The sequence below is a fragment of the Anolis sagrei genome, chromosome 4, assembly GCF_037176765.1.
Source record: "Anolis sagrei isolate rAnoSag1 chromosome 4, rAnoSag1.mat, whole genome shotgun sequence".
Classification (NCBI taxonomy): Eukaryota; Metazoa; Chordata; class Lepidosauria; order Squamata; family Dactyloidae; genus Anolis; species Anolis sagrei.
In genome coordinates, this window is record NC_090024.1 from 129,819,478 (window position 1) to 129,843,951 (window position 24,474).

At 39.1% G+C, this 24,474-nt stretch overlaps 2 protein-coding genes across 3 annotated transcripts in view; both read right to left on the reverse strand.

Annotated features, from left to right (window-relative positions):
• Positions 1-24,474, reverse strand: part of RABGAP1L (RAB GTPase activating protein 1 like) — a 194,454-nt gene that overhangs the window by 126,832 nt on the left and 43,148 nt on the right. The gene's annotated exons all lie outside the window — the stretch shown is intronic.
• Positions 8,471-12,338, reverse strand: GPR52 (G protein-coupled receptor 52). The gene has a single exon (XM_067467657.1). The coding sequence runs from the start codon at positions 10,256-10,258 to the stop codon at positions 9,173-9,175; it is 1,086 nt and encodes a 361-aa protein (XP_067323758.1). The 5' UTR covers positions 10,259-12,338; the 3' UTR covers positions 8,471-9,172.

Below are 24,474 nucleotides of genomic sequence, written 5' to 3' on the forward strand. Positions count from 1 at the left end.
GAAAACTGAAGCAAAGAAAAAATAAATCAGCCTCTCGACACACACCAAAGACAACCAAGACACATAGAACTGGACCACTGTCAAAAGAAAAGGACTCAAGCAACAAGAAAACTCTATATGACACTGTTGTCCCCACTGAATGAATCTGACGTAAGTCAATACTTATGTAAGTCTCACTGATTCAGTATGTATATTCTCAACTGTATTTGTCTTTGAGAGATAGTGAAATGTACAAATGTAAAGAGAACTGTGTTTTAAGTATAAGGAACATGTTGTTCTTTTCACCTTTCCTTACTGTTGATGCAACCTTTCTGTTTCTCCACAGCTGGGGAGACGTGGATTATGAAATAATCCCAAATGACCTTAACAGGTTAGAGAGTTCTGACCAAACTAACCAAATTAATTTCAACAGGCAGATATGTGCAGTATTACACTTAGGTAGGAAAAAATGAAAGGCAAAGATACGGGATGGGTGATGCCTGGCTCAACAACAGTACATGTGAAAAAGACCTTGGAATCTTAGTAGATAACAAGTTGAACATGAGTTAAAATGTGATGCAGCAGTTAATAAACCAATGAGATTTTGGGCTGCATCAAAAGGAGTAGAGTGCCTAGATTTTGCTTTGGTCAGACCTCACTTGGAATACTCTGTCCAATTCTGGGCACCCAATTCAATAGGGATACTGACAAACTGGAAGGTGTCCAGAAGAGGGTGACTAAAATGATCAAAGGTCTGGAGATCATCCCCTATGACAGTGGTTCTCAATCTTCCTAATGCCGTGACCCCTTAATACAGTTCCTCAAGTTGTGGTGACCCCCAACCATAAAATTATTTTTGTTGCTACTTCACAACTGTAATTTTGCTATTGTTATGAATCGTAATGTAAATATCTGATATGCAAGATGTCTTTTCATTCACTGGACCAAATTTGGAACAAATACCCAATACGCCCAAATTTGAATGCTGGTGGAGTTGGTGGGGGGGGATTGATTTTGTCATTTGGGAGTTGTAGGTGCTGGGATTTATAGTTCACCTACAATCAAAGAACATTCTGGACTCCACCAATGATGGAATTGAACCAAATTTGGCACACAGAACTCCCATGACCAAAAGAAAATACTGGAAAGGATTGGGAGGCATTGACCTTGAGTTTTGTAGTTACAGTTCACCTATATCCAGAGAGCACTGTGGACTCAAACAATGACGGATCTGGAGCAAACCTGGCACAAATACTCAATATGTACAAATGTGAACACTGGTGGAGTTTGGGGAAAATAGAGCTTGACATTTGGGAGTTGTAGTTGCTGGGATTTATAGTTCACCTACAATCAAAGAGCATTCTGGACTCCACCAACGATGGAATGGAACCAAACTACCCACACATAATCCCCATGACCAACAGAAAAGACTGTGTTTTCTGATGGCCTTTGGCGACCCCTCTGACATCCCCTCGGGACCCCCCCCCCCAGGGGTCCCGACCCCAGGTTGAGAAACACTGCCCTATGAGAAGAGGTTTAAAGAGCTGGGTATATTTAGCCTGCAGAAAAGAAGGTTGAGAGAAGACATGATCACCGTGTTTAAATATTTGAAAGAATGTTCTAAGAAAGAGGGAGCAGACTTATTTTCTACTGCCCTGGAGACAAGAGTAATGGGTTCAAATGACAGGACAGGAGAAAGAACATGAGAAAGAACATCCTGACCTTGAGAACTCAGTGCCCCAAGGTGTGGTGGGAACTTCTTCTTTAGAAGCTTTTAGGCAGAAGCTGTCTATCTGTTGGGGGTGCTTTGATTGTGCTTTTCCTGCATGGTAATGGGTTGGACAGGAGGGCCTGTGTGGCCTCTTCTGATTCTATGATTCTAAATAATAATAATAATAATAATAATAATAGCAATAATAATAATAATAATAATAATAATAATCTTTATTTATACCCCGCCACCATCTCCCCGATGGGGACTCGGTGCGGCTTACATGAGACCAAGCCCGGACAACATATTACAGCTATAAAATCAAAGCATAAACAACAGACAACAATAGCATTATCAAAATGACATTAAAAGGAGAAGAAGAAGAAGAAAAATCATATAATATACATTCCAATAAACACAATCACGGTAGTGATGACAATGGGCGGGCCACATATTCAGGATAAAAAGTTAAACTATAATGAGATAAAATAGGAGCAGGACGCTTATAGGGAACTCATAAATCACACAGAGTTGTGAGGCTGAGCATCCTAAACAAGCTATGGCCTTGAGCTTACAAGATCTGAGCAGAGCTGTTGATTATAGGATAACTTGGGTTTCTCTGATTCATAGGTTCACCATAAATCTGAATTTACTTTGCAACAATTCATAACTGAGACTCAACACCTGCTCTCATATGATTTGATGGGTAAAAATTACAATTTAATTGGTCCCTAATCCTAACCCAACTGGTATTCCAAAATACCTTTTTCGGCCTTTCTATTCAATCAGTCATCTCTATTCAATCAGTCATTTCCAACTTCAGATGAAAAAGAAGAGAGCTGTCTGAAACAAAGGTTGAACCAGCAAAACAAACTAAAGCTAAGTAACAGCTTGGAAACTTTCAATAAAAGTTTGGAAATTTACATAGAAAACATCTCCTTCAATATACCCATGTGTATAAAAATTTGGCATGTTAATGACTTCCCCACATAACACATTTGGTGTATTAATTGAAATACAGAAATTTGGTGTATGACTTCACCAAATAATACATTTACTACACTCAAATTACTAAAAGTGATATTACTTAACCACGTTTGCAAATATTTCCCCTATCACCTTCACTGTTTAACAGGCTAAATTTCACAGATGGCAGTAGCTTTCATTCAACATCTATTAAATTACAGTGCTTCTGCTGTTTAAGAGAGGATAGACTAAGCCTTTCAAGACAGTGAAAGAAAAGGTTGATCAAATAATCAAAAGAGCCCACTGAGAATCTTAGATACACTACAACATATTCTGCAGTTCTATGCCCTTCATAGAGCAAACTCTGATCAGAAACTGAATTAGTGTATTCCTTTAAACTTTAATTTTTTATTTAAAATAAAAAACAGGTATAAACTCCAAAACAAAGGCCACACAATATCCTGCCCTGCAATCCGACCCCACCAACACAAATCAACAACCAACCTCCACCTCTACTTTAAAAAGAATAAACTAAAATAAAACAATAATAAAAATAAAAATACAAAAATAAAAATAAAAGCCATAGTAAAATCACAAATTATTTTATATACTCCACTTGCCCACATATGATATTATTATTACTTCTACATATGATATTATTACTTCTATTTTATTAAAATTCAACTGTTGTAATTTCATCTTCATGTTTCCTTTTCCTTTTATTTCTTTCATCAGTTCACCTCTTCCGTCAAAAAAATAATTTGTTAACTATTTTAATCTTTCCAGGGATCTCCGTTCATTATCCCAGTTCTGTCTCAATATTTTTCTGTTAAGTCAAGCCATCCTTAAGGTAACAATATGTCCATTAGATTTTAACATGTTTCTCTCATTGAAAACGGCTCTCAAAAGATCCACAGAGGCTTTCTTGCATATTATCCTTCTTATATCGCCTTAATCTATATCTTTTGGTAAAACTTGAAACTTTAACATCTTCTTCATTGTAATATTAGGTGGAATTCTTTGTTTTTCCTAATTTTTAAGACGAAGTTGTATCAACTTGCCTACTTCAATCACATTTATTTATTCAAAAGCCTGATTTTTCAAATGCTGGTTCTTTTTTTTTCTTTTTTTTAAAAAAGGCAATCCTTGATCAATCTGGTCTGCTACTCCTTTCTATTGTTCCTGTTCTTTTTTCTGGGATTTGTTTTGTATCTGTAACAAATTGTTTAGCTTCAGATAATGCTTGATTTTATTTCCTGCTGTCTGAAAATGCTATTTTTTTAAAATTCCAATAGCTTTTGAGGGATTGGCATTTGTGACATCTTTGAGCAAGGAAGTGGTTAATTACAGATTTTCTAACTAATGGCAAACATGAATTAGTTGCTGTTGAACTATCCTAGTCCTACACAGAAGAATTTTGCTTTTCCGACAGATGTCGTAAATTATTCTGTCACAACTACTGTTCTGGAATGAAGACTATTTAAAATTCAGAGTATCTTGGTTTTGCTCTTTATCTAGAAGTATCACCTAATTAGTAATAAATTGTTTTCAACTCAAGGCTAGCTGGTTTATGCCTTCTGACATAAAAGAAAGGGCAGAGGACGTTTTCTTTAGCTTAACAAGCTAGCTCTTAAATCTTCAAATTCAAATTTTAACAGACATAAATGAGCAGTAGTGAATTTGTCTTGTTTTGACAAAATTCCCAACATTCACCCTCATGTTGATTTAAAATGCAAATGGAAGGATGCTTTATCTTGGAATTATTCAGCTGTGTCGCTGAGGCCATTTTTGTAGGGGGCAAAGATGGGTACTGAAGCCTCCATCTTATCTGTGACTAATCCTCCCTTCAGGACTCGCAGATCACCTAAGACAAATTAGTGTCTTATCTTCCATAGTCTTAAAATATATTCCTGCCAGTTTTTGAACCCCCAAACCAGCTTTGTATCTGCAACTTGCTTCTCCCCCACAAGAGGTGATTAGGATGAACTTTAACTCCAGAGCAACACCCTCAAAGTTGGAATTAATCAATTTCTTGGAATATGTATCTGCATGGCACAGATATTTATTACATTACTACTTATTTGTTCCTATTGATAAAATTTTCATGCATATGAAAACGACTCGGGTCCAGGCTACTTGACTAACTGCATCTCCACCTACAAATTAACTCGGGCACTGCAGTCATCGGAGGAGGCCCTACTATCAGTTCCACCCCCATCTCAAACACAACTGGTGGGAACAAGTGAGAAGGCCTTCTCCGTGATCACCCCGCTTCTCTGGAACTCCCCTCCCAAAAGAAATAAAGCTGGCCCCTCCCTTCTCTTCTTCAAAAAACGGCTGAAACCTATCTTTGCTCACAAGCATACAGAGAGAAGGGGGATTAGATGAACAGAAACTACTACCAGTCTGCTGATTGGATAGTATAAGTGCACTCGGGCCTTGTTAGATCACATTAGCCCATTAAACAAATTTGGCCATACAATCTATGCATGCATCTGTGAAATTTTGTGTTGTTTTGATATATTAATTTGGATGTTTTATGTTCAAGTTCTATGTTAGTTATAATTTTCAATTTATTATGCTTTATTTAAATTATAGTTGTAATGCTTAAGTTGCTCTTTATGTAGGGTTATATTGGGTTATTATATTTGTATTTACTGTTATTGAGGCATTGAATGTTTGCCTTTCTGTTTGTTGGAATCCGCCCCTGAGTTCCCCAGGGGAGATAGGGCAGAATATAAATAACATTTTATTATTTTTTAAATTATTATTATATTGGCCAAAGTCCATTTAAAAAATAGCAGTATAGTCATGTATTCCTTGCACAATAGGAACCATGGAGGCAACAGAAAGAAAATCTCAAGGGAAGGGATTTCACCTATATTGGAAAACTAAATTGGTCTGAAAATATATTAAGGAAGAGTGTTTTTCATTGAACACTTTTTTTGCCATATTGAAAATTCTCATCTGCAATAATCAGACCTTGCAACTTACTACTACTGCAATGATGACAAATACAAATCTGTAAGGTAAATGTATTACCAGCAAAAACTGCTTTATTTTCCACAGAAGTTGTAATAAGTTTAAAGTCTGAATTAGAAATGCATTGCTACCGGCAAACCTTTTCTTCTAAAATGTAGTTGAAGCAGAAAATATATACAGTACTTTAAAGATGACTGCAAAAACCAAAATATACATCATCTGAGTATAAAGTTGCAAACACACACCCTAAGCAATTCCTCTGCTCCCCATGAAAGAATGATCTCATAATCATGTGTTTTAAAAAACCACTGAGGGAGAAGACACAAGGTGAGAGTAGGGCATTTAGGTATTTCTCACATGTCCTGTTATTTATACGTCTCTAATACAAATTTTTGCACAAAAAATTGTTACTGCCTCACAAGGAACAAACCAAGAGCCTCATTTTGTAAAACGAGCATTACCTTCTTTCATGCAATTTATTACAATGGAGCACATTAGATAGATAGATCTGTTTATCGATTAGTCCACTTACGATATCAACAATAAAAGACAAAAATACACAGACAAATAGACACTAATCACTATGATGATTGGTGTTTTAACTAAAATAAATTAGAACACGATAAAATTTGATTAAATAATACGTTTGGTAAAATTGGATTAAATTACAAGATGAAGGGGGGGGGGGTAGAGTGACAAATGTAAAAGGGTCAATCGGAGAATTTAGGGAAATCCAGACAGCTTTGAGACAATTCCCAATCCACATCTGTAAATGCATAGCATTAAGCTATGCATAAACATATGTGTACATTTTGAAGCAATTTAAAGCAAACTTCTTGAAGGACAACCAAGCATGCAGAGAAAAACAGTAATACTGCTCTCCACTCCATATTTCCTTTTGCAAACCCATGTTTTCTTTTACACTACAATGGAGAGCCAAGCAAAATGTAATCCACGGGTGTTGAAGGTATGAGTAGCACCTGGGCTACATGCATATCAAGGCATGCATAATATGTCTCCCCTCTCTCCCTCCCAGTACTGAAAGAGAGTAGCACTTCATAGCATGTTGTATAAAGCATAGTAGACTCAGCCACCAAGACTGTGGCCCCTTCCACACAGCTAAATAAAATCCAACATTATCTGCTTTGAACTGGAATATATGGCAGTGTGAACTCAGATAACGCAGTTCAAAGCAGATATTTATTGGGATTTTCTGCCTTGATATTCTGGATTATATGGTTGTGTGGAAGGGCCCTGAGTTCTGGAACTTTTAGATAATTACAAATGCTTTTATATCACCAATTTATCAAAGCAAGTATACTACAGGGAAGCATCTAACTTGCAATGCAAAAAAAAGAAGAAGTTATAAGCATCCTTTTATTATATGTGCTTTGGCAAATTAAGAAAATATAATGTCAATCACTAAAAGGTTATATATATATATATATATATATATATATATATATATATATTTGTATCTTGGTGAAATACAGAACACAGGTAGAAAGTGACAGCTCAGGCTAAAACCATATTTATTAAATTTCCTAATAACATTAAGCACAACTTGTTCTAGGCTAACTACATTCAAGCACCACTCAATTAAATGACGATGATTTAAGCACAAACTTGACACTGCCATTAAAATCGAACAAATATTGAAATTCCCACATTTTAATGGATTGTGCTGCACAGACCTAAATAGGCCATCAAAAGTGTTTGTACAAATCCCCTTCAAAGTATTTTCCCTTCCTTTTAAAGTATAATATGATCCCCTTATCCATGGATTTGATGTCCACTTTTTCACTTACCAATGCTCCAAAAATATTTCAGCTGGAGGTATTTGTGGGCCTCTCTGGACCCTCCAGTGCAATTCTATGAGATGCTTCATGTCCAAGTACAGTCAAATATAGGTTTTGCTATTATCCAGTTTCAGGTATTCACAGGGAATCTTGATATGGGGTTGTACAATATATATACTGTATATATTAAAATAACAAAATTCTTACTTGGATTCAGTATTTTCACATTGTTAAGATTGTGCAATGCACACGTAACACTACAAAAGATATTTCTAGAGTCTATTTATAATTTATTTATCCCACTTAAAAGGTGGAGAATACAAAATATATATATTTTAAAAATACACAGTGTTCTATACATGCTAAATCCATATAGTAATCACTATAATCACTGTAAGTATAATGGGTCCTACTTTTATGAATTCACATACTGAAATGCCAGCTAATTTACATTGCTATTACTACATGTTTAACTTAGGAAGCCATTACATTAGCTGGAAAAGACACCACAAATTTGCACTAATTCAGCAGCTATTAGAAAATGCAAATTAATTTCAATTACTTGACTATTTTACTCCACTCACAAGGTATAATCTCTCGAAAAGCTAGCATCTACAAAAATTGCTTTTGATCTCAGTTGGCACTGAACAGAAGTCACATTAAACCTACAGATTATTCGCTTAGTGCAGGGGTCCTCAAGCTAAGGCCCAGGGGCCGGATACGACCCTCCAAGGTCATTTACCCGGCCCTTGCTCAGGGTCAACCTAAGTCTGAAACGACTTGAAAGCACACAACAACAACAACAATCCTATCTCATCAGCCAAAAGCAGGTCCACACTTCCCACTGAAATACTAATAAGTTTATATTTGTTAAAACTGTTCTTCATTTTAATTATTGTATTGTTTTAAAGTGGGTTTTTTTGCACTACAGATAAGATATGTGCAGTGTACATAGGAATTCATTTATCTTTTTTTTCCAAATTGTAATCCGGCCCTCCAACAGTTTGAGGGACTGTGACCTGGCCCTGTTTGAGGACCCCTGGTTTAGTGCATGCTCAAGTTGGCACTATGGCAGTTCTGAGTGCAAGGAGGGGAGATACACTGGCAAACTGTCTCTAAAATAAACTATAGATCTAAATAGCAGAGTCACAGATTCAAAAAGAGCAGGAAGCAAGATATAAATCATTCATTCATGTTACATAGAAAAATAAAATATACTTTCGTTGCAAAGAAATAGTTATCTTTAATTCCAAAACTACAGCCATTTAAAAAACATTTCTGTATAAAAGACAAAACTACAAGAATGAAGCTGTCTTATACTAAAACATTTATTTTATATCTACTAAAACATAGCCGATATATCATAAATTACTTCGTTAAACAAAATGTATCTTAATACAACAGATTACTACATATTCATCCACATATATAATATGTGACAATTTTGCTATTGTTACTCAGCTCTGAACTGTTTAATTCATTCTGCTGAAGCATCCCCTTACATTGATTAGTCTCATTCATACACAAACATTTTATCAAAACTCCATTTCTAACAATTTCAGTATTCTTCAATAATTCATCCTTAAAACAACACATGCTCTTGCAAGTCATTTTCAAACCATAATACAATTTACAGAGAATGGGTGTTGCATTTCTGTTTTGGCAACATTGCAAAATATGAAATACTACCTAGCTTATATAGCCAATTTTATTTGATTGACTGTCTTAGTTCTCCTTAGATGGAGCAGGAGTTTGCCCGTTTTCTAGGAACTGGATCTTGAACAATACTGTCCTTTTTACATATACATGATGAACACACTGTCTCTGACAATCTCCAAAGTCCCAACCTGAAAACGCTATTTGAGAGGCTATATATAACACAATTACAAAAACTATTGCTTATAGCAAGCCAGGTTGTTAAAAAAGAAAGTGCTGGATTGTCCAGCACCCTAGAGCTCTCGAGCATAAAATAGATGATGTATGGTAGCCACAGCACATAAAACACACTGGTGATACGAAATAAAACCATAGCATAGCGCCGATCTGGACTATGCCCATTTTCTGCAGCGGTATCCACTTCATGAATAGGAAAGCGAGCTCTCCTGTCATTAATCTCTTTGGTGTGCTGCCGGCAAATTTTAAATATGTGGAAATAAGTAAAACAGATTATGAAAGCAGCTGGAGCATACAGTAAGCATACAATAAAGCCCGTAAAATAAGCATTCGTTAGCCACGAGGCTGCACACCATTCAAAAATGTCTCCATGATAACCTGGCTTTCCCCAGCCAAAAAAGGAAGGCAGGAAGATAAGGCAGGAGTAAAGCCAAATCAAAACGATGCAAATTCTCAGTCGGCAAGGTGTGACCAACTGATTATAAGAAAGTGGTTTCGTGATAGCAAGGTAACGGTCCACACTAATGAAAGCAAGGCAGGCCATAGAAACACTTTTTAGTACAGAGATGATATATCCAAAAATCTGACAAGTCAATGACTCATGAACACCTGTAGAGTAGTGAAGCAACGACAAAGTAGGAACCAAGCAGCTAACTCCAACAAAAAGATCGGCGTATGCCATCGTTTGAATGAAATAGCTGGTGGTATAATGGTGTAACAACGGAGCACAGTGAAAGACACAAATTACTGTCAAATTACCAGCAATAATCAAAAATGTTAGTAAAACAATAATTATAGTTTCAAGAACACAGATGTCAATTGGGTTGTATTGGCCAAATCCAAAGGGGCAGGAGTGGTGAGAAGACACATTCCCAACGCTACTAGTCGCATTCAGAGTCTTCCACTCGATCCATGTGGACTGGTTCATGGTTTGTATTACATAACAATGTGGTCAGAACTCCAGTAGCTAGATAATTCGTCATTCATCTGTACATTTTGCCTGTGTAGATTTAGGACTGTTTCCGATGGGTTAAGATTACAATGCAGAAAAGAGGCAAAAAGGCCACTATTAAGTTTCTTCCTGCGCTTTCTTCTTCAGAAAAAGACAAGGCACTTGTCTCCCAAGCTGGTCATTCCAACGGTACTTTTGAAAACACAGAAATAACAGAAATAGAGAAGCAAAACCCAAGCATTGCGATAAAAATCTCTAGAAGTGCATTTTCCTAGGGAGATATTTTTTGAAGGAAAGAACAAAGTAGGTCCCATTTGCAATTTGTTAGAAAACGAAGTTGAAGAAAAAACTAATAAAAAAGTCCAGTACGAACTTCCTTCTGACATACTTCATCGTTTAGTTCTCTGCAGGTGGTAATGCAATTTTTTGCAATCTTTACTTACTCTGCATTAGCAATGGTATAATTCTGAGTATATTAATGCAAGCAAGCTTTTCGGTAACATCAATAAATGTGTCAGAGCAGTGATTAATTTGCCGCGAACAAAGCCATCTCTTCAATCCATGATGTTTTCTCCAGTTAGTTAATCACAAGAAAAGGCACACAAAGGCATGATGTTGATGTTCCGGCAACAGCCAATTCAGCTTGAAATATTCATGACCGTTTTAAAATGTCAGCAGGATAATCCAAGGCTCTCACAAAATATTAAACTGTCTCGTATCGAATTCCAGGAATGAGAAAATGAAATGATTGTCTTTAGAAATACAGCCATAAATGCAACTGCAGAAGATCAATAAAGTGAAGTTCATAGCAGCATCCATGCTATTTCTCACCTCGAGAGCAACGTCCAAAGCTTTTCATATGCACCAACAAAATAAAATGATTGACTTCCATCAATTTTCTTCCAAGAAGATAATGCAATGTTGATTTGACAGGAAAAGCTGTGACTAATAGTCCATGAGGCTTCAAGCTACGTTTTCGCAGTTGCTTAGGCAATTAAATAATAGCCATCTGCTTCAAAACAAAACCCACCTCTCTGTCTAATAAACAAAATACTGATACTCCCATTACATTTGGAGTTGGGATAGATCTATTGTTTAAGAAAGCTCTCTCAAAACTCACTAATAAGCAGGTATTTGATGACTGAATGGATCTCCTTCGGTATATGCAGCAGTCTCGCTTTGTAACCCACCCACTATCCACACCCAAAGCAAATGCATCTTTAATCCTTTAAAGATGCAGGAGACAATTAATCAATCCAAATCTGAAAAAAGGTCATTTCAACTGTATGTCAAATCATCACTCGAGGGCTTTTTTCCCTTCCTTTTGTAGAGTGCTGGAATCTCACAGGCATTGCTTAGTACTGTATTTTCTGAAGAGATATTCCTTACATGCAAAGGAAAAGGTATTCTCTGGTTCTGCTGCAGCAAGCATTCATCTTTAACTTTAATGTCTCATGATATGCTGAAGGTCTTTATATATTTTTTCCTTACATCCATGACATCTTGTCCATTATTCACTTATCAGTAAGCAGTTAAATCCAATATAAAATTATGCTCTCTGAAAGTAATTCTCTCGTCAAATCAATGTCTTGTCCCTATACATTTTGCTTTGTCCAAGACTGTAGTACAGCTAAATCCTGCTTGCTGTGATCAGTTTCCAGGATGCTCTTGCTATTTCTCATGCACTTGCCTGTGATATTCCTGCTTGCACCGAAGTCAGCCCCTCCTCTTCGCCCTGAGCTGATGCAGAAAAACTCGCCATCCAAAAGGTGACTTGGTCCTTCACCCTCAATCAAAAGTACAGCCAATGGCTACTGCAGCTGAATCTGTCACTAGGTAACAGTTGCCAAGCACAATGCTGGCATATAGTCTTCCACGGCAAGCCGGGAATAAGAATGACAAACGAAGACAATAAAATTGACCAAGTGAAATGAATACATTTAGCACTTAAAGGAAAAGGGTGTTTTTTGCGGGGTGACTTTCTTCAGAAATAAATATTCACAAGGATAACGCTGCATTCTCCAACATCAAAGACATTTTCATTAGACCATAAACTACCAGTGGCTAACACAAGTCAGCAGTAATCTAATCCCCACTGGCAAGAAAGATCTATTAATTTTTAAACTAGCAAGTTAGTGGAGAAACCTCCATAACGATAAATGATTCTTTTGACATTTAAATGTCAATCTCGACTCTTATGGCTAGTAAAAATTACAACTCTTCCTTTTGCACTCAGATGACCCTAATAACCTTAATAAAAGCTTACCAAAAGGGTTCAATTAAAAAGTAATTCAATAATAATAATAATAATAATAATCGTCTTGTCGAAGGCTTTCATGGCCGGAATCACTAAGTTCTTGTGGGTTTTTTCGGGCTATATGGCCATGTTCTAGACCAAACGCAGCACCCAAACAAGAATCCAGGAACATGAAAGGCACTGCAGATTACTCCAACCAGAGAAATCAGCCATAGCAGAGCACCTGATGAACCAACCTGGACACAGCATTTTATTTGAGAATACAAAAATGCTGGACCACTCTCACAACCACCATGTCAGGCTACACAGAGAAGCCATTGAAATCCACAAACATGTGGACAACTTCAACAGAAAGCAGGAGACCATGAAAATGAACAAAATCTGGCTACCAGTCTTAAAAAACTCTAAAATTGCAACAGCAAAAACAGCAGAGAGAAAAACAGGCAGGGACATCTAATCACCCTTCAAGAAGAGTTTGCTCCAGGCACAGTCAGCCCACTGTATGCTAATCAAGGTGGTCAGTTGAAAGATTCACACCTAGCCCAACTTACAAAAGCCCTTTGTCTCACCCTGGTCATTCCACAGATATATAAACCCCTTTTTTCCCACCTCCAGCAGACCTCACCTCTGAGGATGCTTGCCATAGATGCAGGCGAAATGTCAGGAGAAATGCCTCTAGAACATGGCCATATAGCCCGAAAAAAACCCACAAGAACTGAATAATAATGATCCTTTATTTATACCCCGCTACCATCTCCCCATGGGACTCGGTGCAGCTTACATGAGGCCGAGCCCATAATACAACACACGCAAAACACAATAACAATACAATACAAAGCAATTAAAATAAATCTCATAACAGAAAAAGCATAAACATTAAACAAAATACAGAGCACAATTAGAATCATGGCTATCGTGTCTCCTCTCAGCCTTCTCTTCTTCAGGTTAAACATGCCCAGCTCTTTAGGTCGCTCCTCATAGGGCTTGTTCTCCAGACCCTTGATCATTTTAGTCGCCCTCCTCTGGACACATTCCAGCTTGTCAATATCTCTCTTCAATTGTGGTACCCAGAATTGTACACAATATTCCAGGTGTGGTCTAACCAAGGCGGAATAGAGAGGTAGCATGACTTCCCTGGATCTAGACACTATACTCCTATTGATGCAGGCCAAAATCCCATTGGCTTTTTTTTATGCCGCTGCATCTTGCCCTCTCCCAGTCTGCTGGGACTTCCAAGCATTCTCAAAAATTGTTACCAGAGTAATGATATAATAATAATAATAATAATAATAATAGTAATCAACCTTTATTTATACCCTGCTACCATCTCCCGCAGGACTCGGTGCGGCTTATAAGAGGCCAAGCCCAAATACGTCATAAAACATAACAACAACAATACAACTATAAATAACTCATAACAAAGCAAAACAGTACAATAATGACATGACGCATTTAAAAACCTGTGGCAGGGCCAACTGTAAGGATTAAAATTTAAAATGCTGGGCATGTCCAAGGGAAATAGGAAAGATATTTTAGGGATAGGTGGGCGTGCAGACAGTTCTAAATCTCTCGTAAAGTGCATTTGATATTACTTCTTCCAATACTTTTCATAGAATCAGAGTTGAAAAGAGACCTTAGGGCTGCCCAGTCCACACACATACATTGCTATACAAGAAAAGCACCATCATAGCACTCCGGACAGATGGTTTTCTATTTAAAAGCCTCCAAAGAAGGAACCTCCACCACACTCCGAAGCAGTGAGTTCCACTATTGGACAGCTTTTACTGTCAGAAAGTTATTCCTATTGCTTTTATATCCTTAGATGTAGTTCATTGTAGCTACAAAGAATTATAAGCTAATCAAAATACATTTGAACAATTATATTAGTGGGTTGTTGTAGGTTTTTCAGGCTATATGGCCATGTTGTAGAGGCATTTTCTCCTGACATTTCGCCTGCATCTATGGCAAGCATCCTCAGAGGTTGTGAGGTCTCACAACCTCATAACCTCTGAGGATGCTTGCCATAGATGCAGGCGAAACATCAGGAGAAAATGCCTCTAGAACATGGCCATATAGCCCGAAAAACCTACAACAACCCAGTGATTCCGGCCATGAAAGCCTTTGACAATTATATTAGTGTATTGCTGCTGTTGTAAAAATCATCCAGTTTAAGAAACACTCTTTCAGATGAAGGTATATTTAAACAAGATATAAACACCTGTACACTGTCCTCCTGGCACGTCAAACCAGGATCCAACACAGCATTTGAACCAGAGGAAGAAAACAGGATGACTAGGTTCTTGTGGGTTTTTTCGGGCTATAGAGCCATGTTCTAGAGGCATTTCTCCTGACGTTTCGCCTGCATCTATGGCAAGCATCCTCAGAGGTTGTGAGGTCTGTTGGAAGTAGGAAAAATGGGTTTATATATCTGTGGAATGGCTGGGGTGGGGCAAGGAGCTCTTCCCTGCTGCAGTTAGGTGTGAATGTTTAGCTGATCACCTTCATTAGCATTTGAAGGCCTGCCTGAGCCTGGGAAAATCTGTTGCTGGGAGGTGTTAATCTGTGCCTGGTTTTTTCCTCTCTGTTGTTTAGCTGTTATAATTTTAGAGTTTTTTAATACTGGTAGCCAGATTTTGTTCATTTTCATGGTCTCTTCCTTTCTGTTGAAATTGTCCACATGCTTGTGGATTTCAATGGCTTCTCTGTGTAGTCTGACATGGTGGTTGTTGGTGTGGTCCAGCATTTCTGTGTTCTCAAATAATATGCTGTGTCCAGGCTGGTTCATCAGGTGCTCTGCTATAGCATATATATATAAACCCATTTTTCCTACTTCCAACAGACCTCACAACCTCTGAGGATGCTTGCCATAGATGCAGGCGAAACGTCAGGAGAAATGCCTCTAGAACATGGCTCTATAGCCCGAAAAAACCCACAAGAACCTAGTGATTCCAGCCATGAAAGCCTTCGACAATACATAAAACAGGATGAGTCTGTGCATACTGCATATATTTTGGTCAACTGGCTTTTGCCACCAGCCATCTGCAGCACTGTTTGAGATATTCCTCCAAGCCTACAAAATACAGGGTTAGTCAAAATGAATAGGCCAATAAGAAAATTAATTTTAGATGAATGTTTGTTTATTGTAACCAAACTACAGCTACGTATCGACAGATAAATTATCAAAGTTTTGTCTCACCTTCAGAGATGTTCGATATGGGCGCCCCGTGTGACACAGCAGACGTCCAAGCGATAGTCCAGTTCATTCCACATCCGTTGCAGCACATCCGACGTAATGGTATCGAATGCAGCACATATGCGCTGTTTTAAGTCGTCCAAGGTCAGCGGTAATGGAGGTCGGAACACAGTGTCTTTCACATACCCCCAGAGAGAAAAGTCGCATGGTGTGAGGTCGGGGGACCTGGGGGGCCACAGGAGGAATGGAAGATCAGTCACTCCAGCACGGCCAATCCAACGTCTGGGAAGGTGTTCGTTGAGGTACTCGCGTACACTGTTGTGCCAATGCGGAGGGGCACCGTCCTGTTGGAATACGAAATCGGGCACTTTCTCTTCTAACTGTGGCATCAACCATTCAGACAACATGTCAGCGTACACTATGCCTGTTACGGTTTTCTCCGCGAAAAAGAATGGGCCAAACACGTGACGGTTGGTTATTGCACAGAAAACGTTTACCTTCGGCGAATCCCTTACATGTTCCAATACGGCATGAGGATTTTCAGATCCCCAAAAGCGGAGATTATGCCTATTGACCTTCCCGCACAGGTGAAATGTTGCCTCGTCACTGAAGACCAGTCTGTTGGCAAAGCCTTCCTCCTCTAGTCTTCGCTGCATTGATTCGCAAAAATCGTGTCGTTTCGAATAGTCACCTTTTTTCAAAGCCTGCACCATTTGCAATTTATACGGCTTGAACTGCAAACGTTTGCGTAACACGCGCCACACAGTTTTTTGCGGAACGTTCAATTCCATGGAAACACGATTTGTCGACTTCTGGGGACTTCATTGAAAGGATGCACGAATGGATTCCACTGTGTCTTCGGAGACACGCGGTCGTCCTGTGGTTTTACCCTTGCATAAGCAGCCCGTCTCCTCAAATTGCTTTACCCACCTCGCAATGGAATGTCGATGAGGTGGTTCCTTGCCATACTTGGCTCGAAATTCTCGCTGGACCGTAATTACTGACATTGTTTTAGCAAATGTCATCACACAAAACGCCTTCTCTTTGCCTGATTCCGCCATTTTGAAAACAGCGACTCCTAGCGACGCCTAGCGGCATTAACGTACATGTGTGTTGCTCAAAAAAAACTTTGATAGTTTATCTGTCGCTACGTAGCTGTGGTTTGGTTACAGTAAACATACATTCGGGTACAATTAATTTTCTTATTGGCCTATTCATTTTGACTAACCCTGTATATTGCACAGTTAGAGGAAACACCAACATTTTCTCTCCAGGTTTATCCCCATGAAGCACATTGAATGCTGCTCCGCGTAACTCTAAATTGAACCACTGGAACCACAGACTTCCAGAAAACATTTGACTATCAGTTTGGGCATTTTCTGGATTGCGCTGATCATTCATGAACACATATTAACTAAGTGCTTTGCATGACACAATGCCAGAACTTTTTTTTATAATGCCAGAACTAAGAGTAGTTGGCATCAGAGCTTTGTATACAAGTAGAAATAACTGGCTGGCTAATGATGTCGAACTAACTAGTGATGCCTCAGGCAAAGTTACTGAGTGCAATACAATTTGTTTGCAGGATTTATTTTGCATTTCGTGACTAATGTTTATTTAGTGGTTTGTGAAAGGGTATTTAAGTCCTAAAACTGCCCTAAATTTTCAAATTGCCCTCAGTGAATACTGCATAGAACATCATGCTCCCATAGCTACTTTTAAATTTTAGTACACTCAATGTCACTGATGTCATCTAGAATATGTTAACTGTCAAAAGCTAGGTACATGATTTTATGCTGTGATTAACAGTTCCAAATGAATTCCATGGATGAAAAATGGATATTTAAAACTGAATATATTTCAAACACGGTATCTACTGCCCAGAAATCTATGTCATGTAGAGAGATTGCTGCTGCCCTTCTGGATCTCCAGCAACGTACTAACAATATAGGAAGACTATGTCAGCTCTGTTCTTCTGATTGCAAAACTGCAGCCTAGTGCTGCCTGGACACCTTCCAACTTGCCAAAAAAAAAGGTGTGGCAGTGAATTTCAGCACTTGGAAGCAGGCTGGGAAATACTTATGTGGAGACTGTGCAAAGTGCCATTGACTACGTCCTACAGAAACATCTGGAAAAGGTCTTATGTGTAGGTAACTCCGTATTACCAGGATTCAATGTTTACAAACAAAACATAAGTTACACTTGCATGTAAATGCATTTGAAGAATCCATGTTAGAATACAGATTAAAGTTTGGAAAACTTACACAGTCTACGTTTCATCTAAACCAGTGGTTCTCAACCTGGGGGTCGGGACCCCGAGGGGGGTCGTGAGGGGGTGTCAGAGGGGTCGCCAAAGACCATCAGAAAGAACAGTATATTCTATTGGTCATGGGAGTTCTGTGTGGGAAGTCTGGACCAATTCTATCGTTGGTGAGGTTCAGAATATTCTTTGATTGTAGTTGAACTATACATCCCAGCAACTACAACTCCAAAATGTCAATGTCTATTTCCCCCAAACTCTACTAGTGTTCACATTTGGGCATATTGAGTATTTGTACCAAGTTTGGTCCAGATACATCATTGTTTGAGTCCACAGTGCTCTCAGGATGTAGGTGAACTACAACTCCAAAACTCAAGGTCAGTGCCCACCAAAACCTTCCAGTATTTTCTCTTGGTCATGGGAGTTCTGTGTGCCATGTTTGGTTCTTTTCCATCATTGGTGGAGTTCAGAATGCTCTTTGATTTAGGGTGAACTATAAAACCCAGCAATTACAACTCCCAAATGACAAAATCAATCCCCCACAACCCCACCAGTATTCAAATTTGGGCATATCGGGTATTTGTGCCAAATTTGGTCCAATGAATGAAAATACATCCTGCATATCAGATATTCATATGACGATACATAACAATAGCAAAATTACAGTTATGAAGTAACAATGGAAATAATTTTATGGTTGGGGGTCAACACAACATGAGGAACTGTATTAAGGGGTCGCGGCATTAGGAAGGTTGAGAACCACTAATCTAAAGTCTTTTGTAAGCATTCTGTCTCTACAAAACATGGAACTGGTATTGTCTGCATAAGAGGGGAGGGCTTAAAATCTAATTAGCAAAGAAGACAAATATGTTGGAGAAAGAAAAAAGCCCCAAGGCAGTATGAAAAAGTACGTAAAAAACAGATAGTGTGCTGAATGTGTTCCTCTTGACATCTGAGCAGGCTCATACAGGGAGATAAAATATTCCTATCAGTCTGGAGTTGAACTGTATAGGGGTTTAAATACTGTGAATTCTACCCAGAAATGGACAATTAGACAGTACATCAATTTCAATTGGGGAGTGGGGGGTTATATTAGGAAAGCCCCTACCCTAGGAAACCTTTAAAAAGAACCTTAAAACCTGGCTCTTCCACTGCACTTTTGGTGAGTAGGTATACAACCTCACACTATTGCTTAGCCTCAATGTTCTGTCATTGGAGTATGCATCCGCCCTCCCGCACCCCGTGGGAAAGCTTGATTCTACAACCCCCACTATAATGAGCTCTCCTCCACAAATAACCTGCTTCTCCTTTATCTCACACAAGTTTTTAATTAGTTTTTAATTAGTTTTTCTTTTAATCATTATATTTAGCCCGCCCATTGTCACTGTGATTGTCACTATGGATCAACAGTGGCTCCTCATCTGTGGAATTCCCTCTCCAAAGACATCAGACTGACCACCTCCCTCCTGTCCTTTAGAAGGAAACTCAAGACTTGGCTGTGGGACCTTGCATTTGACCATTGAACAGTGGCTTATATGAAGAAGTTATAAGCAATTTCAAAGTGACAATAAATTGACCCGGACCCAGATTTTAATTGGCGTGTTTTAACAACTGTTTATTTAATGTTTTGTTTTAATGAACTTGTTGATTGTTCTTATCATTATGATGGCACCGAATGTTGTTTGCTATGAGGCCGCCCTGAGTCCCCCCTCGGGGGTGAGAAGGGCAGGGTACAAGTATATGAAATAAATAAATACCATGGAAACTCTCGCCTCTTTAGCAATCCTGTCAATATCTTTAAGCTATGCTAACATATACAATAGTATGGGACTAGCAGGAGCCAAGACTAAACACACCGGATCTATACTAACCACAGCATCAACCTTGGAGCAGATATGAAAGATCTGGTCTGCAAAGAGTCATGCAAATTATTGTTGAAGGCTTTCATGACCGGAATCATTGGGTTGCTGTAGTTCCAACAGACCTCACTACCTCTGAGGATGCTTGCCATAGATGCAGGCAAAACGTCAAGAGAAAATGCCTTTAGAACATGGTCATATAGCACGAAAAAACCTACAACAACCCAAAGTCATGTAAATTGTTTATAGCAGTCTTCCAAGTGCTTTGCCTGCTGTTTTGTGGGGCTGACTATCTGAGACAGATGTAAGGAATGACAAAGTGCAGAAGGAATGGAGGCAGAAAAGAAAATGTATCCACACTTCATAATTTCATTGACAGATCTGGGTGAACCTCATACAACACTAATCCCAAAATACTCAGGGCCCTTCCACACAGCTATGTAATCCAGAATATCAAGGCAGAAAATCCCACGATATCTGCTTTGAACTGGGTTATATGAGTCCACACTGCCATATATTCTAGTTAAAAGCAGATTGGTGTAGTTCAGCGTGATAGTAACGTTACTACTACCAGTAGAAGGGAGAAGAGGGCTGCGCAGGTGTTGGAAGAGGAGCAGCAGGGAAAGCGGATTAGAGATATATTCATGGCTCCAACTGATTCTGAATCCTTTAAGGGTTTCTCAGACTGTGAAATGGGGGAAGGAGAGGAAAGCAGGGGAGTTAAGCAGGCTACTCGTGAACAAGAATCTGATGAGGAGATCCAAAGGAAGCGTATCCGTGATATACTTAGCGCTCCAACAGAAGATGAAGATTTTATGGGTTTTGAAAGGTGTGATGGGACTGGGAGTGACATTGAGGAGGAGGGTGATTTGGACTGGACCCGTGTACAGGAAATAAGGGACATCTGTACTCAGCCTACCTCCAGTGATTACTTTGAGGGGTTTGCAGAAGAGTGGATATTGGGGAACACTTGGGAGGACCTAAGTCTTGACAGACGCTGGCAAAGGTGGAGAGATGGGAGGCAGTGCTCAGCTGCAGGGAATGGGGTAGCTGAAAGTGATGATGAAAAAGTAGGGAGCAGTTAATCCTCTGATGAGGAGCTTTAGGATATAAATTGGTTTGGTTTCAATGGGTCTTTGCAGAAGACAAAGTGTCTTTTCGGGTGTATATCTTTGTTCCTGCCATTACTCTCAAGCTTGGGTCCTTGGACTACAGATCTTTGTGTTTCCGTGACTTCTGGCTGATACTTCATAAATGCTGACTATAACTCTCCCTTTTTTACTCCGGACCGTGTTTTGACAACGACTACACTTTTTGGACTGCTTCTTCTTACTTCGAACGTGCCTGGACTATGGACTGCTTTTGGACTCTGATTTTGCTTGCTCCCACATTGTTTTTGGTGCCTTTTGGACATTCTGAATTACAAGCAGATTGCTGTATATTTTCGTTATCCCAGGTTATACTCCGGGATAATCCGGATTATATTTAAGTTGAGTTTTTTACGTAGCAGTTGCTATAGACTTTTAGTTTGTGCTAGAGACACTGAAGCAAGTGTCTCTAAAGCCTTTTTGTGTTCAATAAACCTGTGTTTGGACCTTTTATATTGTGTTTGGTGTTCTTGAGGCTTCTGGGTCTTGACAGAGATGGTGTGGGACTTTATTCAATCAGAATTTTTAAACCTATATTATAACAAGCTCCTGCCTCTCATTGCAATACTTATTGTTATAGTTTTGTTTTGACGTTGTTTATCTCAGTTTTGTAACAAAAACTATTATCAACACCAGATTTAATTTTAAAGAATAGCACCACATACTTTTAAATATCTTCTTTGAGAAAATTCCTGTAGATTATATGAACACCTACATTTGACCATGTCCACAGATCAACTTAGAAGGCACAATTGAGTAACAGTCACACCATGAAAGTGTTACTTGGGCAGGTCTCAGTGGGATCCATGCATGAGTAACCACAATGACGTATTGAAGGGTAAATGTTTAAACACACAAAACCAAACTATGAGGCTTTTCAATACACTAAGTATGACAGAATGAAACACAGTCCCATCCATAAGGTTATATTTTATTGTTATGGTAACTGAATTGCTAAAGAAACAAGGGGGTAGCAAAGTTGTTATGGCAATTGGAATGTTAAAAGCAGTCAAAAGCAGAAAATCAAAACACAGCGAACTTAAAATATAACATTGATGACTCAACCTTCAATCAACAGGCTTGCAGTTATTTTCTTTTATGTACATTTTCACTGCAAAGCAGTATTGCTGTATAAGTTTTAAATGCCACAGAACACAAAAAATATATAATGTCTTAAACATGAAAGCGAATTCAGTATTTGGGCTTAATGATCTTTCTACAAGCTGTTCTTATTACATATATTGCATTCATTTCAAGATTTTTATTTATTTTTGCACATCTAAATTATGAGTTAGGCTGCATCATATATCTAATTCACAGTCCTCAAACTCCCCATGGGATTTTGGAAGAGTGATCATTTCTTTGGCAAGCAAAGATTTTTAATGAGTGAAAAAATGCACACAATAGAGAAGAACAATAATCTATTTTTCTTGTATACCGATCAGAAAGTGTACGATTAGACAATGTTCTAATTATTGCATGCCGAAAGAATATTTCCCTTATTTCACTCTTCACTGAGAAGCTCAGAATAACGTAGCACCGAATTTTTTGCCAAGCTCATCAATGGTTACTTTTTATCCTGGAAAGAAGTGACTCATGGGATGCGACAGAGTACTGTCCTGTTGTTCAGCATATAAATTACTTGGATGATGGAACAGAGGGATGGTTGTTAAATTTGCAGATTACTCCAAATTAAGAGTAGCAAATATCCCATTGGAAAGGGTCAGAATTTCAGAGAGCTGGGTGAAACGAACAAAATGAACTTCAACAGGAAAAAATTAAGGTACTACACTTAGACAGAAAAAAATGAAATGCACAGATATATGATTGGTGACTTGCTTAACAACAATACAGATTAAAGAGTCTAGAACCCTTAGTGGACTACAAGGTAAACCAAGACTACAACAACATCTGTTATAGAACTCCAGTATGCTGATGACAATGTCGTCTGTGCGCATTCAGAAGAAGATCTACAAGCCACTCTAAACACCTTCGCAGAAGCATACAAGAAGCTCGACCTGTCATTGAACACTGGGAAAACCAAAGTGCTCTTCCAGCAGTCACCAGCCCATCCCTCTCCAATGCCAGAAATACAGCTTAAGGGTGTAACACTAGAAAATGTTGACCATTTCCGCTACCTTGGCAGCCACCTCTCCACCAAAGTCAACATCGACACTGAAATACAACACCGCCTGAGCTCTGCGAGTGCAGCATTTTTCTGAATGAAGCAGAGAGTGTGTGAGGACCGGGACATCCGTAGGGATACCAAGGTGCTTGTTTATAAAGCTATTGTCCTCCCAACCCTGCTATACGCCTGCAAAATGTGGACTGTCTACAGACGTCACATGCAACTCCTAGAATGATTCCATCAGCGCTGCCTCCAGAAAATCCTGCAAATTTCTTGAGAAGACAGGTGGACAAACATCAGCGTGCTGGAAGAAGCAAAGACCACCAGCATTGAAGCGATGGTCCTCCGCCATCAACTCCGCTGGACCGGCCACATTGTCTGGATGCCCGACCACCGTCTCCCAAAGCAGTTGCTCTACTCCGAACTCAAGAACAGAAAACGGAATGTTGGTAGACAGGAAAAGAGATTTAAAGACGGGCTCAAAGCCAACCTTAAAAACTCTGGCATAGACACTGAGAACTGGGAAGCCCTGGCCCTTGAGCGCTCCAGTTGGAGGTCAGCTGTGACCAGCAGTGCTGCAGAATTTGAAGAGGCACGAATGGAGGGTGAAAGAGAGAAATGTGCCAAGAGGAAGGCGCGTCAAGCCAACCTCGACCGGGACCGCCTTCCACCTGGAAACCAATGTCCTCACTGCGGGAGAAGATGCAGATCAAGAATAGGGCTCCATGGTCACTTACGGATCCACCAGAAAACTGATCCTGGAAGACTATTCTACTCGGCCAACGAGGGATCACCTAATTAAGTAAGTAAGTGCCTTGATATTCTAAGTAAGTAAAGTACAAGGTAAACATAAGTCAAAGGTCTGATAAGGCAGCAAAAAAGCCAATATGATTCTAGGCTGCACGAAAACGAATATAGTGTCTAGATCATGCCTGTACAACCTGGCAGTAGACAGGGGCCAAGACTAAAATGGGCTGAACTACTTTGAGTCAGAGATTGGTTTTTAGCATAGTCACACTCTTGATTCATCACCTCAAAGTACCCCGCTTCATTCATTCACTTGCCCACACACCTGCTGCCTTCAAGCTATGGAGCTTCACTTGGCTGTAGATAGAAGGGGGCAGGGAAGCTTGTGTGCCGGTCCGCTGGCCTCCTTCTGGCAATGGTGCTTCACTTGGCTGAGTCCAAAAGCACTGAATTGAAGAGACTGACAACACCAGTTCTCTTCCACCTAATGCTTTCGGACTCAGATGAGTGAACCTCCATAGCTGAAAGAAGGCATGCAGGCAAATAATAATAATAATAATAATAATAATAATATTTTATTTGTATACCGCTCTATCTCAC